General features: G+C 40.0%; 1 protein-coding gene across 5 annotated transcripts in view; it reads right to left on the reverse strand.

The window, feature by feature from the left end:
- The window catches only part of NECTIN1 (nectin cell adhesion molecule 1), a 325,802-nt gene that overhangs the window by 71,685 nt on the left and 235,186 nt on the right, over nt 1–18,931 (reverse strand). For all 5 annotated transcript variants that reach the window (XR_012679918.1, XM_075190578.1, XM_075190575.1 and 2 more), the window contains exon 6: nt 5,007–5,154. Coding sequence is in view for 4 of the 5 variants with exons in the window: in XM_075190578.1 (XP_075046679.1) it covers nt 5,007–5,154 (148 nt within the window). In the remaining variant the exon portion in view is untranslated. The remainder of the gene's footprint in view (nt 1–5,006; nt 5,155–18,931) is intronic.

Here is an 18,931-nt window from a genome sequence, read left to right on the forward strand (position 1 = left end):
CTTTTATATTGATCACGGGCTTCAAGTTCATTTCTAATCTAAATTATGTAGTATGAAAGTATGAAATCTGTATTAACAAAATCACTTAACAGGAGGAATCTACATATGTATTTTTTTCATAAAGCATCTTCTACTATATACCCTTGCAGCACCCAATGTACTCATCCCTACCTTAGTTGGCAACAGCCATTTCTCCTGGGACCAACACACTACAGAATTTGAATGAATACAGTGTATGCAGAATGCTGACAGGAAGGCATGGCAGCCTGTCCAATCAAAGCTCTGGATACATTTGCTCTGATTGATATATTCATCAAGTTGATCCATGGAGAACTGACTGTTACAAACTGGAGTGTATACTTTGGGAACTGTAGGAACCTGGATATATGATCTTCTCATTGTTAGGGAAAGTTTCATACAAAAATAATTTTACATGGCATAATGTAAATGTTGTTTACAAGTAAGTACTGTATAAAGTTAAAATGTGTTTATTATAGTTAAGTGTGCTTTTAAAAGACCAAAACGTTAAATTTCAGATATCTCACATAATATTCACATTTGCTGTGCTATTTAGTTTAAGCTATTGCTTCTGTTCAATCATTTCCTTCAAAATATGTCTAGAAGGCTCATTATAGATTCATACACTTGGATTAATCACAGGAAGTATAATTTGGGTACAAATACACCTCGCCACAACTGACAATAACATTTATGTCACATGACTTAAGTTCTGATAAACTCTGAAAAACATATGTGTATACACAAGGGGAAAATTAGAAATGGTGTTATGATAAATGTAAGTGAATGGAACTTGATAGTTTTGCAATCAAAGCAGCCCACTTTGACCACTGTATGTATGTATGTATATATGTGTATATATATTTATATATATATATATATATATATATATATATATATATATATATATATATATATATATATCTAATATATAAAAGTGCCTCTGATGAAACGGCATTGAAGTGCCGAGAAACGCATCAGGCTGTTCTATTCGTGTACCATTTGCAAGTGACCCTTTTTGTATGAACCCCGGGGTTGGACTATTATTGTTACACTTTCCGGATCAAGTGATTGTTGGCTTACAACAGTTTGTTGTCTATTACTAACAGCCGATAATGAGATTGGAGCACAGCATTTTTGCAATCAGACAGATGGTAACTCCTCCAATATACCGAGCGTCTTCACACAATAGTGGATGTGCACACCCAGCAGTGCCTAATTTGAAGAGGATATTATTACCAGCAGCCGGTATTAAGATTGGAGCACATCATCCATACGATCAGGCAGAAGGTAACTTCTCACGTATATCGAGTGTTTTCTAACTACAGTGGATGTGCACACTTAGTTGTGCCCGAATTGAACAGAGCATTATAATAATTGTTTCCATGAACGGCAATTTCCACTTGGCTTCTAATTACACTGGAGGATGGAACTATAACAATTCTTAAGCTGTCTCCCAGAGGTTTCTTTTAATATCTGCATGTTTATATTACCACCTGTTTATTTGAGGTCACTTCTTATTGCTGGTACTATTTGTGCTTTTAGGTGTGATTACACCATTAGATTTATACTTAATAAATTGTATTCTCTTGATCTTAAGTTTTGCGCTATTTAGTTTGTTTATTGTTTGCATGGTATGTTTGACAGGCCCAGATCCTGTTTAAATAGCTGCAACTTGATCAAGTGATTTAGGTCTTGTAGCGCCCGATATCTTTTGTTTATATTTCTAATATATAAAAGCCTAGCGGCGTGTGTTAGTGTGTCTGTGTGTGGAAAAAACTACCCGGTGACAGAGTGCTCAAGCTGCAGCGCCACCTGCTGGGCGGAGTTATATACTACACTGACCTACTAAATTTTTAGCATTATCTAATATATAAAAGCCTAGCGGCGTGTGTTAGTGTGTGTGTGTGTGTGTGTGTGTGTGGGAAAAACTATTTTCTCAGAAAGGGCTCATCCGATTGACCTGAAATTTGGTATATTGACATTATTTGACAAAAAAATTATAATAGTGAAGTCAGTTAACTTCCATCATCCCCCCTTCCCCCCGTGGGAGGGGTAGTAAAGGCTAAATTTACGAGTTGAGGGCTCAAACTCATTTTCGTGAGGTAATTTTACCTCATGAACACACATGCTGTGTTAGTGTGTGTGTGTGGAAAAAACTACCGGGTGACAGAGTGCTCAAGCTGCAGCGCCACCTGCTGGGTGGAGTTATATACTACACTGACCTACTAAATTCTTAGCATTATCTAATATATAAAAGCCTAGCGGCGTGTGTGTGTGGCGATGAAGATGACAAGAACCTTTTTAACACCTTAAGTAACTTGATTTGACTAGAATGCATGAACATCATGCACGGGTTAACTTGTATATATATATATATATATATATATATATATATATATGTGTGTGTGTTCCTTTTAACTTTGGCACTGTATGAGCCAGTCTAATAAAAATGACCTAAGTGCATGTCCACTTATATGTATTTTTATCAATTGCTGCAGTGTTGTGATTCATTTTGAGCTCATTTTATGCATGATGGATATATGGTTTCTAAAACATTTTTTATTGCTTTGGTTATATATTTTATAGAACCGAATTTAAGCAAATAATAATTTATAATTCCACACAGGAAAGAACATTTGCAAATGTGCAAAAATATGGTTATGTAGAGCTTTTGTATTCGTGCAAATGGCCTATTTATCCGCCTAGAGTTATCTTAGGCACATCCCCACATCCCAGTTTTGAGGTTTGTGGGTCTGACTGGAAATGCGTATGGTATAAAGAGTAAACTGTCACTTCAAACTCCGGCCTACTAATACCTTTTTACAACCCCATACATTAGTTTCAACTTTTCTGTTTTTGGGTTTATTTATCTCTTAAGTTAGTCTTGTAAGTAAAGGGACATATTTTACATGTAGACCTGTGTCGCTTATGTGTCTTTGAACTTTTACTTACAGTAGTCAAAGTGCAACTAAAATGTGAATTCCCATTGAAAGTATATACCAATGACTGGATTTCATCATCTCTCAAAACATAGAAAAACAGTTGTTTTGTAAGAAGAAAAATCATGCAGTAAATCCCTCCACCCCCTAGCCCCAATAATTCCATCATATTTACCCTTTCATTTAAATATTATTGTCATATAAACCTAAATCTTGCTTTTGATTGAGAGTGCATAACTAGGCACATTCATGTAGCTAAACACCTTACCTGATCTTCCTGCTCCTCCATAAAAGGAACATATTGCAACCCACAGGTGTCACCATCTGGGCCCGCACATTCGCACATCAATGAGTTGAGTTTCCTCACAATCATGATAATACAGGTGCACATAGCATGTGCACTACCGGAGAGGTAACGGTGGCACTTTTACAAATGACGTTTGGTGACTTAGTAAATGGTGAATATATTGTTGTATAAACACGTTATATGGTAGTTGGATTTACTGTTTAATATATTTATTTAAACTGCATGTGACGTTTGGTGTTGACTGCAAAATATTGCACATGTAGAATATATCTAGAAATAAATGTAAAAATATGTTGCTAATCAAATGAAATAGATTGATCTAGAATGTATATGTTGATTTAACTAAGAAATTATCATGGTATTTTCTATACAAAATAATAAGCCTTATTTAGGGCCTGAGTCATTAAGGAGAGCAAAGCATAAAAAAGGAGTAACTCTGCACCTTGGCAAATCCATGTTGCATTGGAGGGGGAGATAAATTTAAAATGTGATGGCAGATTTATAGTTGGGGCAGTACATGTCCTAGATCACCTTTAAATTTCAGTGTAAATATAAATAAAGCTATCAAGTATTTGAGTTCTACATGACAAAATAGCCAGTATTTTCCTTATGTGCAAATTGATAAACTAATTTGCACCCCTTGCATTGTAACATGGTTTATCCAGAAGATTAGCTCCTTTTTTTGCCTTGCTCTCCTTAATGACTCAGGCCCTTAGCTTTTAATGCAATTTGCATCCTGAAACATAATATGTGACAGGCAAAAATGTGCTCTTACTTGGTTATTTTGAATTCCATATATTTTAAGATATGCGCAATTCAAAATAGTATGTTATATTGCAGCATCAAAATACATTTGAATGCATCAACAAATGCTTTATGCATATCTTCATGTGGCCACATACTAGATATGGCATGATCATATGATCCTCTCCCTATTCTCCTGCTTCCACCTTCATAATATCTCCAGGATCAGTCCCTTTCTCCCCCTTGATGCCACTTATACTCTCATCCACTCACTTGTTATCTCTGACATTGATTACTGTAACCTTGTCATCTCTGGCCTTTCTTTCTTCCATCTCTACCCACTTCAATCTGTCCTCAACACTGCTGCCCTACTCATCTACTTCTATCGCCACTCTACCTCTACTACCATTCTCTGCTACCTCGGCTACCCATTTCTGCCAGTGGCTCCTTTCAGAAACCAATTCAAACTTCTTACTATCACCTACAAAGCCCTCAACCACTCGTATTTCACCTACATATCTAACCACATATTCACACACACTCCTTCCTGTCACTCTGTTCTGCCAATGGCCAACACCTCAACTTTCTTTTCTCCACTACAACCTTCAGGATTCCTCCTGCACTGCTCCCAACCTCCGGAATGCAGTCTCTTGCCCAATTAGACTATCTGCCAGGCTCCAAGCCTTCAAACATCCCCTTAAAATTCATCTTTTCATATTCAAGCCTACCATCTCTCCTCCCATCACTCCCACTTCTGCTCCCCTACTCAGTTTAATCTTCTCTGTGTCTGCCCATCCCCTCTAGAATGTAAGCTTTCAGAAGCTTCTCTCCCAGTGTTTCTTTTTATTATTATGTAATTGTGTGGGTTGTAACTGTGTTATTATGTAGTTATGTAAATTAGTTGATTGCATTTATATAATTTTGTATTATATATAATTAATATACAGTACTATCATTTCTGTTTCTGTATGTGTTTAACGCTGTTTTGCACTCACATATCGCTGTCTGTGTCTGACCGCTGATTTTGCTTTTTTCTTCGCACCAGAAATGCGCTTACTGCTGCTGTGATTATGAGTAGTGCTGCCACCACGCCCCCGAGGATACCCAGCAAGCCTCCGGATAGTCCCTGTGGTAGGGGTTTATCTGAAACAAGTAGCATTAAATACAAAGTGTAATAAAACCATACTCTCAACAACCCACTGCTGCAGAACAGATTATCACAGTTATCATTCACAAACCATTTCATAGTTTATCAAACACATATCTCTAACAACACTTATTCTTTCTTTAACCATTAATTCATTATCTCTATTTATTGAATATTATCATTATTATTATTATCGTTTATTTATAAGGCTCTACAAGATTTCCACAGTGCCGTACAAAATACAAGACAGTGGACCATACAGGGTAAAACAGAACAATAAACGAGTATTACCAAGACTCCCGGAGCTCCAGGCATAGCAATTATAGTTGTAGGCTGAAGCAGAAGAAATGGTATGAAGACAGGAGGGAAGGGGGGAATCATGTCTATTGGAAAAACGTGAAGTGTCCTCAGAAAGTCATTAAAATAAGTCCCTACCATGCGGTTAGAGGAGTGAAAAAGAAGGCTCAGCAGCCATCATATAATTATAGTTATTAAGGCACTGGTGTAATGTGCAGTGGGGTGAACTCCCTAGTATTAGTAGTCACATTTTTTGCTATTATTGTGTGCTGTGTGTTTTTATATACAGTAGTGGCCAAAAAATATTGACACATTTGCACTTTTTCAAATGACTCCCAATTTCCTCTAGACATAAGTATAAATTAGTAACAGTATTTAGTCTCCGCAATATTATCAAAATTCATTTACAGTTTTGCTTTTGATTTTGAATTTAATACTATATATAATTCTAAATCAGAAAATGAAAAGGAATGGAATTGACAAAATTAATGACATTATATACTTAATATTTGATAGCACAGTCATTGGCCAAAATAGTTGCAGTCAACTGCTCCTATGACCATGGCTGAGCTTCCTGCACCCCTCTACTGGCAGTTTTCCCCCACTCTTCCTTGTGCAAACTACTCCAGGTCTCTCAGATTCAAAGGGAAGGGTACCTTCTCTCAACAACTGTTTTCAGTACTCTCCACAAGAGTTCAATGGGAATTAGATCTGAACTCATTATTGGCCACTTCAGACCAGTCCAGTGGCTGGTCTTGAACCATTCCATGGTGCATTTTGAAGTGTGTTTGGGGTCATTGTCCTACTGGAAGACCCATGACCTTCAATGGAGTCCAAAATTTGTGACATTGGGTTCAACATTGTGCTCCAAAATGCCTGGTGTAATGATTGTCTCTGGAGGAGAGCCCAGGAATGATGGATACAAGTGTTAGCCTTGTTTAGCTCTGGCCAAATAGAGGCACAAAGTCTAACGGGTCCCCAGGTTTTTACTAAGAACCGCCGCAGGGCTGGATGGACTTTTGCAGCCAGGAACATGCAGGTTGCAGCCCTCTAATCAGCCACTAGGCTGTAATGTTCATTTTATGGCTACCAATAAACATTGTCCAATGCGATCATTGTGGTTCCAACACACAAAGAGATTTCATAGCAAAAGATAGCAGGATTTATGATGAAGCATAAAAGGTGTAACAATAAACAGGAAAGTATAAAACCAAATACATTACATTACACAAGCTCGTCCTGGGCAAAGGTCCATGTTCAGCATTGTAGTATTTGTTCTGGAAGAAATATCTAACACTGGGCCAGGACTTGATTATATGCAGTTTGAACTAACATAAACAGTGATGATTTAACGAATATACACAGATAACTGTCACCGCTCAGACATGCTGGCATGTTACCTCACTTCCCAACTCCTCTTCCCCGGATGAACGCCGTGGTTACCATAGCGATTACCATCTTGTCGGGTTCTGAGCATGTGCAGACCCAGCATTTCTATTCATTCCGGTGCAGACATCTATCAGCTGATTGATCCACTATAAAAGGCACCTCCTGCATTCATTGTGTGCCAGATCTTTAGGTCTCTCCTCCTGGTTAGATGTGTCTAAGCCTGGCTCCTGTTCCTCCTGTTTTCTTGCTGTTCAGACTCCAGTGCTTTGTTGCCTGTCCTGCCTCCAGCTCCACAGGATCTCCTTAGTAACTACTGCTGCAGAACCTCTTATTCGCTGTGTTCCTGAATCATAGGCGCTGTCCAGCTCCACAGGATCTCCTCAGTAACTACTTCCACAGAAGATCTTATTCGCTGTGTTCCTGACTCATAGGCGCTGTCCAGCTCATCAGGATCTCCTCTGCAACCGCTACTGTAGAACCTCCTATGTTCCTGACTCATAGACAATGCCCAGCTCTACAGGATCTCCTCAGTAACTACTGCTGCAGAACCTCTTATTCGCTGTGTTCCTGACTCATAGGTGCTGTCCAGCTCCACAGGATCTCCTCAGTAACTACTTCCACAGAAGATCTTATTCGCTGTGTTCCTGACTCATAGGCGCTGTCCAGCTCCACAGGATCTCCTCAGTAACTACTTCCACAGAAGATCTTATTCGCTGTGTTCCTGACTCATAGACGCTGCCCTGCTCTACATGATCTCCTCAGTAATCTCTGCTGCAGAACCTCTTATCCGCTGTGTTCCCGACACATTGGCACTTCCAGCTCCACAGGTCTACCTCTATAGCCGCTGCTAGAACATCTTATTCTCTGTGTTCCTTTGTACTCTTGACTCTCCTTCTGGTTTCACCAGTTACCCTCTGAGAGGAACGCGACCTGCAGTTGGGGAGATGCTAAGTCCATACTCCCTTGCGGGAGTCCCTGGTGAAAACCTCCCTCCTCTAATTCATTTTACTAATAAATAAAAGTAGATTGGAACCTTAATAAAAGTGTACTATTTACAATGAGATTACTGAGCGCTGCGGAAGGACTACAGTGACAGGCTCAGCAGCATTGATCGGACCTGGAGCGCCCCCGCCCCAATCAAAAATGCAGCTGAGCACTTTCAAGGGCCCTGGATGCCCAAGAACCCTAGGCTGTAGCCCAGTTAGACCTCGGGTTAAATCCGGCAGTGGACACAGCTGCAGTATCAGAGTGAGCTTTATATACTCTTCATATTTGAATATTCTGCCTTCCAGTTACGATCATGTCACTGCCCAAAACAGGAAGTGCTGACCTGTGCACAGCGGCAGAGGAAATCAGCAGCACAGGAGTGTGGCGCAGGTAAGTTTTGTGACAATTGGTAATCTCCAGATTTAATGAAGGCATGCATTCATTCAAGACACCCAATGCCAAATGCAGCACAGCATTCTGTAAACATTGGGATTATGTGCTTTGCCAAAAAGACTGAATTTTGCCTCTTATGTCCATATGACATTCGCTCAGAAGGAATTTAGTTTGTTCAGGTGTGTTTTGGCAAACACCAGTCAGGTTTTCATATGTTTCTCTCCCCTCCTCCCTCCTGGGCCTTCTTCCATGTAATTCCCCTTTCATTGAGTTGGCAACCGATGGTGCAACTTGAAACTGTCGTACATTGTGCCTGAATGTGAACTTGAATTTGTTTGTCAGTTTATTAAGGTGCTTTCCCTACCCTGCAGCAATCCTGCACTGCAATCTTCAAACAAGTTTGGCTACCATGACATGGGCCTTAAATTTCCTAATAACATACGGTGAATATTGGAACTTTAATATCAAGATTATCCATGCTTGGCTACAAAATCTGACGTCCTCAGACAATTCCCTGGCTTTCTTTCTTCTCTCCATGTTCTCAGTTACAGTACACACAGTGACGAAAAACAGGAAAATTAGTCCTTTTCTCTATTCAAGCTCTATTCAGTGACTTTTATATTGAGAGCAGCTGCTGCCCACCACAAGTGAGTTCAGTTCCAAATTGAAGGAGAATCACCTTCTTGATTTTCAAGTATTTCTAAAAGATGCCAATAATTTTGTCCAGGCCCATGATTTCTGTGTGGAATACGCTTACTACTTAGTCAATGTTTTTGAGTTTTATTCCACGAAAAAACAGATAAATACATATGTGCATACCAAAATGTTCTTTAATTTCAACAATTTTTTTGAGGAAATCATCGTCATCTTCATCACCATCATTTTTTTATATGGCGCCAGCAAAGTCCGCAGCGCTATACAATTGGGGACAAGCATAGTAATAACATATACTGGAAAAGAAATGGTGCACTATTAGAAAAAACTGCAAGTATGCCAAAGGTTTAGCCACTACTGTATAGTAAAATGATGATTATTTCACCCAGTATTTACATTTTTGCCTAGATGATTTATTCAGTCCCCATTGAGATACCATTACCACTGGTACCTTCAAAGTAATATAGGCTACATAAGTGGTGAATACTCTTCAAAATTATGTTTTGGTCCAAGGCTTCTACTGTGGTTCTTTTAAGTGGGCTTGCAAAGTTCACCATTAAACAAATGTTCATTTGAGTTTAAGGGAAGTAATATGTGTGACATCATTGGGGTGGAGTATAATGGCATAAGGATTTAGTCAGGTCTGTACAGATCTAAACATGTGATAGGTAGCAGGCACAACTTTATGCATAGTCTTCACAGAGGAATAGCATAAAACTACTGTATGTCTAGCATAAACTTTTCCCTGTGCTAGTCACAATTAAGCACATAACACATTTTAGGTTAATGTCCCTTTAAGGGGGAAGTACTTGCATATCAGTACAGAAAAATTATGTTTTATACCCCCCCCCCCCTTCCATTATTTTTCAGTTTGTAAAGAACCCTCTCTGCCTAGGTTTTGATTATTTGAAGTTGCAACACAACATTAAGTATTTTGCTTGATATATTACTTTTATATGTGTCATGTGACTGCATCTTAGAATGCCTGTTATTCCACGCAATAGTTTACAAAAAATTCCTACTTGTTTGTTTCACATGAGCATCTTACATCTTAAAACCTGCAGCAACAAGGGTCTTAGAAAAGTACATGCATATACAGGCCCTGATTATTCTTCGAACACAGTGTGAACACAACTTGCATTTAAAAACATGCACGTAACTTATACACACTTACGTCCGTATTCAAATACAAGTGGATCTCAAGATACATTTTCATTTGAATCTGGATATAAGTATGATTTGTCTATACCTTACTTGCCGTATGTAGACACAACAGAATGCAGGATACACACATGCATATGTGCAACATAAAGTCCTATCAGAAAGGATGCTTATATTAGGGAAGTCAAATTTCTCCCGCAGCAGTGGCATTGAAATACATTGGTCCGCATGCAAGACATCCTCCACCATCCTGATACCCCTCTCCTGGCAGACCTTAAAACGAGAGTCGCATTTCCCCAGGGTAAAGCTTGGCTCAGGTGAGTAGCAGTATAGTACAAGCAGATGTCTGGAAAGCCCCTGTAGCCACTAACCATCGCTCTGCGCAGAGTGGTGAAGCCAGTTTATCCTACACCAGTGGTACCTGCACGGAGAGACTCTGAAAAAAATAAAGCAAACGTGGCAGGATATTCATCTTGAGGGCGACAATCCTCTCCAGCCAGGAAATTATTTGTTTTTGCCACCTGAGCAGATTCAACTTAATTGTTTTGATTATGGTGGGGAAGTTTTACACATACAAAAATACAATGGTAGGTAATAAAGACCCCTAGGTATTTTAGTTTAGATTGTCACCACGAGAAGGGTTGGGTTTGGCACGTGGATAGCAAGGGATTCAGTTGTATAGAGGATTATATTATAACCAGAAATGGATCCATAAGCTGCAAGGGTGGCAAAAGGTTTGGGAGAGAGGTGCGAGGAAATGTTAACATTAGAAAGATGTCATCTGCAAATAAGCTAAGCTTGTACTTCTCTGAGCCAACCATGACCCTCTTAATATCTGGGGAAAAGCGAATTTTGGCCGCCAGGGGCTCGATCACAAGGGCAAAATTCAGGGGGGAAAATGGCACGAGTGCCGTCAGTGACCGAGATCGGGGAGGAGAACACCAAAACCCTGGCAGAGGGATTTGAGAATATATATGTACGCCTGAGTGCCCTGAAGATAATTGCCATCAAAACTAAATTACCTAAGCGTCTCTAGCATATAGCCAATTTGGTCAAATGCTTCCTCTGCGTCCAGAGAAAACACTACAGCTGGGGTCTTAGCAGAATTGATGCAATGAATGAGGCTAATGGTTCATCTGGTATTATCACGCACCTGACGGGCTGGTATGAAGCCCATTTGGTCTTTGTGGACCAGAAGAGGCAATTCAGTATTAAGGCGGTCAGCAAGGGCTTTTGCATAAATCTTGATGTCTGTGTGTATGTTTTCGTTTCTTGTTAAATAACACATAAAAAGTTACTATTCATTAGTGTAATAATTGTCACAAAAAATATTATTTATTTATTTCCTTATTTTAATATGTTGCATCCTCTGACTTGTGGACATATGATTCATAATGCCAGTGATATTTTGACCACTTCATAGTTGAGAAGAAAGCAGGCATTTGCCACAGTGATTGGACATAAAATGGTTTTAAAATAGCTAATACAGTAACTAAGCTATTGCTGCAAGTCATCCATAATATCTGTGACAAAGACCTGACCTTATGAGCAAGCAGCAAACAGTATGATAATGCAAATAGTTTCCAGTCAACTAAGCACGTTTTTCAGTCTATGGGTGCTGCCAGCCTAATAGGATATTACTCACTGGTTACTGACATATATTATCATTCTTTCATACACTCTCCAACAATTTTGCATGTAAAAGGTAGGTAAAAAGTAAGATTTTATTAATCACTATAGCTAAGCTAATGGCCACTATTACATATATGCAGGCCCGGCGCTCCCATTAGACAAGGTTAGGCACTTGCCTAGGGCGCCAGGCTCTGGAGGGCGCCTGGAGGGCGCCACAGAATTCTGAAATACTTTAAAACTGTGCGGCGACCGCTGACCATACCTGTCACGGCCGCCGCACAGCATTCAGATGGACGGGGAGGGGGGGAAGAGGCTATTTTGTCACCACCGCTGCCTCTCTGCTCCGTCTCCTCCCCTCCACTTACTAGTGTCAGTGAGTGGAGGGGAGGAGACGGAGCAGAGAGGCGGCGGTGGTGAGACAAGGTAAGGAGAGGAGGGAGGAGGGCGGCGATTTTTGCGGGGGGGGGGGGGCGGCGATTTTTGCGGGGGGGGGGGGGTCGCCGCTTTTTAAAAAATGCCTAGGGCGCCGTGGACCCTAGCACCGGCCCTGCATATAAGATACTATAATGCACGATTATTTGTTACATCTTTATAGAATCACAATAAACTCTGTTATTACACCACTAAAATACAAAAAAATCAAGAAAAGTCTGTTAGGTTGTTTTAGACCTTAGCAATTGGATTTATATTTATATAATGATCATTCATCCATACAGCCAGGTCATACACTTGAACAGTAAGATGGTTCTGAAATAGAATGAAAGTTGCCCACTTGTGCATTCACTTTCAGCAGCTGTGCCATTTAGTCTTCAAGCGCCTTACGGAGAGACATTACTAAGACATAGCTGGGGCTTCTATCACATTGACCTAACTATAACTTAACCTCCCTGTGGAAAACAAGGCTGAACCATGTTAAGTACATGTTATAGCTAAAGAAGACTAGATGAGAAATCACAAAGAGCAGAGTCAGAGCTTGTCTGAGGAATGGCCAATTACACACATGAGAAGGTTTTACAGATGTAACAGAGTTGAATAATACACTTAAACTCAGAGTTATTTAGCAGACTGTGATACATTTTAACTCTAGTTACCAAATCAGTTATGTAAATTTGAAAACATACAAAGCTGTGAAGTCTCACAGTACTAGTTTAGGACCATGGAGTCTATTTATCATTAGTAGCGAGTGGGCGGCAATGAGAATAACCGCATACAGCAATGATACAAAATGTCCTGCCGTTAGTATGTGTCCCCAGTAGCCACTGCGGCTAATGTCACGCATGCACATTACCAAGGGACCCCGTTGCTGAATTCAGAGAGGCTTCTCTGCCTTCCAGTTCAATTAAAAGGGTAAGCTAAGACCATCTTAAGATGGTATTAGTTTTTTAAGGTGGGATAGATGGCTAAAGTAGAGGAGCAGATGCTGTCACGGGTGCTCCCAAGGGTGAGGCTTTGATTTGGGAGGTCTCCTGAGAACTGCATCTGCATAGTTAACTGAGGTGAGCACACTGGCCATAGGGGTGACATGATAATGGTATGAGACTTTCAAATGCCCACCTATAAGAATATTGACCAATATGTGACTATATAATATAGTAAAGTCTCATATACTATATGAGACCTCATGAAACAATAAGGACTTATAGGCTACCTGGCTGCATTTGAAGTTATATGAGACATATTAGTTATGTGGTGGCATATGCGGCCATAATCAGTAAATTTACTAGTGGCATGTGACGCAATATGGAGATATATTTTGTCGCACGGGGGTATATTCGGCTTTATGGAGGCATAGGAACAGGAAAAGGACAGATGGATCTGATATACATGGTATTTCTTTTGCCATAGCGTTAAATGTTTACATTTTCACTGCGCTAAAAGAAAGTAAAGTTTATTACTTTACCATGGTGTGTGTGGTATTCCAATATTTCCTGCAATAAGTGTATTTATATACATATATATATATATATATATATATATATATATATATATATATATATTTAATTATTTATGTCAAACCATGCATGTTAAGTGTGGTTTCTTTTTTGTGTAATATTTTGCGTAACATAATACATGAGCAAATTGCGTTTGTGATATTGCATTAACATAGTCTCAATAATCTGATATGACAACAATGAATAGTGAGGTGTTAATCAAAATGGGGAATGAACAAAATGCGATACAACATTATCCTTGTGAATGATGATGTGCTATATAATTTTACTGGATTACTTAGTTTGAGAAAACTTAGTGCAAAATGCATTGGTAACTATCAGGAAACTTTAACTAGGTTGCAAGCCATCTTTGATACATACTGTACATGTTTTCTAATTGTTATTACATTTTCCAAATGGTTAAAGAGCAAGTAAAGCCCCTATTTTACATTAATATATCAAATGCATATTATATTACCGAGCTGAATTCATGAAAAAAATGGGGTGTTTATACTTAGGCATTGTACGCTATTGGACAACTCATTCTTAAAGTAACCTTCTACTTATGTATATCTAATGGGGTCGCCTCACCTAGGACTCCCTCAATACCTGCCACCGAGAGTCGTGGTGCTGAATCAAGTATTTTAGAGGCTATCCATGGATGTCTTATTAAACTCTTTGGAGCTCTATTATTATGGCCAAATGGATAAATGCCAATGGTCAATAGATAACAACTTTAACTACTGAATTCCATAATACCCTCTTTCATTACTCCAAATTAGGTTGCCATCTTAACGAGGTGCTTTTCTAACAGAGCAGACACAAAGTGGCAGCCAGTCCAGTGACTCACTTTGCAGAAATGCATGGTGTTTATTGGTGGACTCATACACAGTGCAGAGCTAGTGATGTTACAACAACTCAAATGACTATTGCCTGAGCTTTTTCACCTGCTCCAGATACAGAAATGTGTGAATTTTCAAAATTAATTCACAGAATTTTCTGCAATTGGCCGTGACATTTTGCATGTTTGCAGGCAAAATTTAGCTTTAAATCATGACTCCCAAAATGTATACATGTATAGTCTTGGTAAGATAAGCCCACCCCTGATTCACCCATTAAAAGTCAGCTTTAAGGCCCTGTCTCTTTTGAGGCCAACTAATCGGGGCTGACCCACCAAAATCAGGATAGTTGGCAGGTATGTTAAATGTTCCAATGCTCCGCCTGCACACATAACACAGTAGAATGCACTGATCTTTATCATCTCAGCTCTATTATAGACACTAAATTATTAGACTATTAAAGGTTGTATCACTGGAACTTCCCACTTATGACAAATGGAAATGGAATAAATATACAACTATAGCCCGATGAATTGATAAGCCAATCACAAAACACATAGGAGTGACATGGTTTACAGCAGTGCATTGTGGAAACCAAAATCTGAGCAGCCCGAGAGGTAAAAAAAAACAAAGCATTTTTCAACAACACTGTTAACAACCACAAGAAGTTCATTCTCTCCCTACCCTTCATCATCACCATTCATTTATATAGCGCCACTGATTCCGCAGTGCTGTACAGAGAACTCATTCACATCAATCCCTGCCCCATTGGAGCTTACAGTCTAAATTCCCTAACACACACACACACACACACACACACACACACACAGAGACTAGGGTCAATTTTGATAGCAGCCAATTAACCTACCAGTATGTTTTTGGAGTGTGGGAGGTAACTGGAGCACATGGAGGAAACCCATGCAAACATGGTGAGAACATACAAACTCCACACAGATAAGGCCATGGTCGGGAATTGAACTCATGACCCCACTGCTGTGAGGCAGAAGTGCTAACCACTTAGCCACTGTGCTACCCTTCTGAGTTTACACTTGAAAATGTATATTCTTCTTTTCAATATGATATTGCAGTATGCTTGTTTTTATGTATAGGAAATAAAGTTGTTTTTTTCCCTATCTATATTTTTAACCTTATTGAACGCTGTCTCTAACTCCATATCTCTTTTCTATAAACTGTTGATTCAATTCTTGCACCTGAACCATATGGTTGCTCAATTCGGAACAATTCCTCCTCACTCATGTGAATTGTTCATATTGGCCAGCCAGCTAGGATGGTGGTGACTGCTAGCCAGTATATAATTATTTACATCTACTTTCTTACGGAAGATTTTGGTCTCAATCTTGTTGTCCTTAATGTAAATATCCAAATCCAAAATTTCCACATGTTTTTTACTGTATTGGGTTGTAAACTTGAGATTTCTATCATTGTTATTAAGATAATATAGGAAATCAAGCAACGACGTCTGAAGCTCCCTCCATATGAATAGTACATCATCGATGTACCTCCTCCAGATCACCAGGTTCGTGCCGAACTCGCAACCATTCCAGGTGAAGTCCTTCTCCCACCTTGACGTTTGGATGCAGGCTTAAGTCTTTTGATCAAAATATGAACTAATACCTCATGTTTTCATTTTGCTAGACAGACACAGATATGCAGTTTAAAGGATAAGCGCTGACAACTTTCTTTTTGTTTTGTATACATATATGGGCATTTATATTGCCACGCAGCTGGTACCACATACAATATGGGATATACCGAGCGCAATCTTGCTGCCAAGCAGCTGGTACCATATATAATGTGGGATATAGCGAGCGCAGGCTTATTTTTCTCTGGTTTTGTTTCAAAATATTGCCTTTTTGTCATAACAGCTGTCCATCAAGCCTATTTAAGGCACATATGGGTGTGGCTCACAAGCCAGCCTTTGCTAGATGTAAACCCCTATACCTGAGAGGTGAGTGCATATGATTTTTTTTTTTTTTATACAATCTGTTTTTTTTATTGAAGAAAGAATTAAACATCTTTAACAAACATATCTGTTTTGCATTGAACGATGCATTAAAGACATTTATAAATGATGCATATAAAGATACAAAGATACAAATGTGCGAAAAGGATGTGCCAATGCACCGTTATAGAAAACCAAATACCATTTAGCACACCTTAAAACATCATATAGGATGGGGGAAAGTCCAAGGGGGATAAAACAAGGGAGAGGGGGTAGATCAGAGAGGGGAGAGGGAGGGGAGGGAGAGAGGAGGGGGTTCACTTATTCCATTGAGAGTACAATGATGAGTCCTTAAATTCAAGCCACTTGAACCATATATGGTAGTACTCCCTATATTTGTCCCTTGATGAATAGAGTATGTCATCCATCGTTCTATATGTCTCTAAACGTGCAAACCACTCTTTGACGGTGGGTATATTCTGAGTTCTCCAATGTACCGGGATCACGGCCTTTGCCGCATTGCTAAGATTTTTGATTGTAGATTTTTTATATTTAGAGATGGACAATTTATTATGATTCAATAACCAGTATTTGGGGCAGTTAGGTGGATCAAAGCCCATTATTTCCTTAGAAATTGAAAGGACTGCATCCCAGAAAGTTCTGAGAGCTGTGCATTCCCACCATATATGCAACGGGGTACCTGGTGCTGACATACAACGCCAACAAATGTTTGACGCCCCAGGAACCATCTTAGCCAGCAGGTTGGGGCATCTATACCACCTAGACAAAATCTTATATTGTGTCTCCACCACCCGCACACTGACCGAGCTTGATTGGGTACGTAAGAGGATATTTTTCCAATCTTGTTCAGGTATCGAACAGGCCAGCTCCTTCTCCCATTCTCGGATGAAGGTGGGTTGTTTATTATAAGCATGTTCGATGAGGATACTGTAGATGAGAGACAAAGTGTGTCTAGGGTATACTGCAGTCGTACATAAAGATTCAAACTGGGTAAGTGGCCGCCCCACCGACTTCCTAACCTCTGAAGATCCCAGGAAATGGCGGAGCTGTATATATCGCCAAATCTCCGTATTTGGTAGTTCCCATTTGGCTTGGAGAATGGTAAAGGGTAAGACCCCAGACACGTCCACCAGCTGGTTCGCCCTGCGGAGTCCTGCCCCAATCCAACATCTAAATGTCTGTCTTGTAAGTCCTGGGGGAAATTCTGGATTGTTAAATATCAGAGTCAAAGGCGAGTGTCGTGATGAAATATGAGGGATCGCCCGTAATTTGGCCCATCTAGTCAGGGTTGGTGAAACGGTCGGGTGAATGATTTTGGGGAATGTATGTAGCCATGTTGAGAACTTAAGTGCCTGGCCTACAACGTAACTCTCTATCCAAACCCACTGCTTGTCTAGTCTCTGCCTTGTCCAGTCCACCACCCTATTTAGTATGGTCGCGTCATAGTATAATGCAAAGTTGGGGAGTTGTAGCCCCCCCGCGTGTTTCCGCATATATAGGATTTCGTGCTTGAAACGTGGCCGTCTCCCATTCCATACAAAATCCCTAACTGCCTTATGAAGCGTCTTAAACCAAGAGGTGGGGAGGTGAATGGGGAGTGTCTGGAGCAAGTAGAGGATCCGTGGTAATACATTCATCTTGACCACGTTGACTCTGCCTATCAAGGAAAAGCCTTTTGGGCACCAGTTTTTCAGGTCCCTACTAATTGTATTAGTGAGGGGAATAAAGTTGTCTTCAAAAATCTTTGTGTTGTCCTTGTTAATAAACACCCCCAGATATTTAAGTCGTGAGGGATGCCATGTGAATGAGAATGCTGGCTTCAGGCCTTCAACTACTGCCCCGGGCGTAGATATGTTGAGTGCTACCGATTTTGAGTAGTTAATTTTAAAGCCAGACAACTCGCCAAATTTCTGGAATTCTGACACTAGATTTGGAATTGAAACTACAGGGTTAGTGAGGATTGCCAGGAGGTCATCCGCGAAAAGTGCCAATTTAAAGCTTTTATCTTCCAACTGTAGACCAGATATATCAGGGTTTGCCCGAATGGATCGAGCCAATGCCTCCATGCATAGGATAAAAATCAACGGAGACAAGGGGCATCCCTGTCTGGTGCCGTTGGATATCACAATGGGTTCTGATAATTCTCCGTTAACCCTGACCCTTGCCGTTGGTTGTGTATATAAGGCCTCAATTCTGGCCATACTCAGAGGGCCTAAACCCAGATGTCTTAGTACTCCCCTCATAAACTCCCAGTCCACTCTATCAAAAGCCTTTTCGGCGTCGGTGGATAGTAAAACCGTGGGGATATTGGCGGTGTGTGCATATTGTACCAAATTGATTATCTTAGTGGTATTGTCCCTCGCCTCCCTCCCCGGAACAAACCCCACCTGATCGGAGTGTATAATTTGGGTCAAATATGGTTTTAATCTGTTTGCAATCAGTTTAGCGTACAATTTAATATCCCCATTAAGTAGAGAGATGGGCCTATAACTGGCACATGAGGCTG

The sequence above is a fragment of the Mixophyes fleayi genome, chromosome 11 (assembly GCF_038048845.1).
Source record: "Mixophyes fleayi isolate aMixFle1 chromosome 11, aMixFle1.hap1, whole genome shotgun sequence".
NCBI classification, from domain to species: Eukaryota; Metazoa; Chordata; class Amphibia; order Anura; family Limnodynastidae; genus Mixophyes; species Mixophyes fleayi.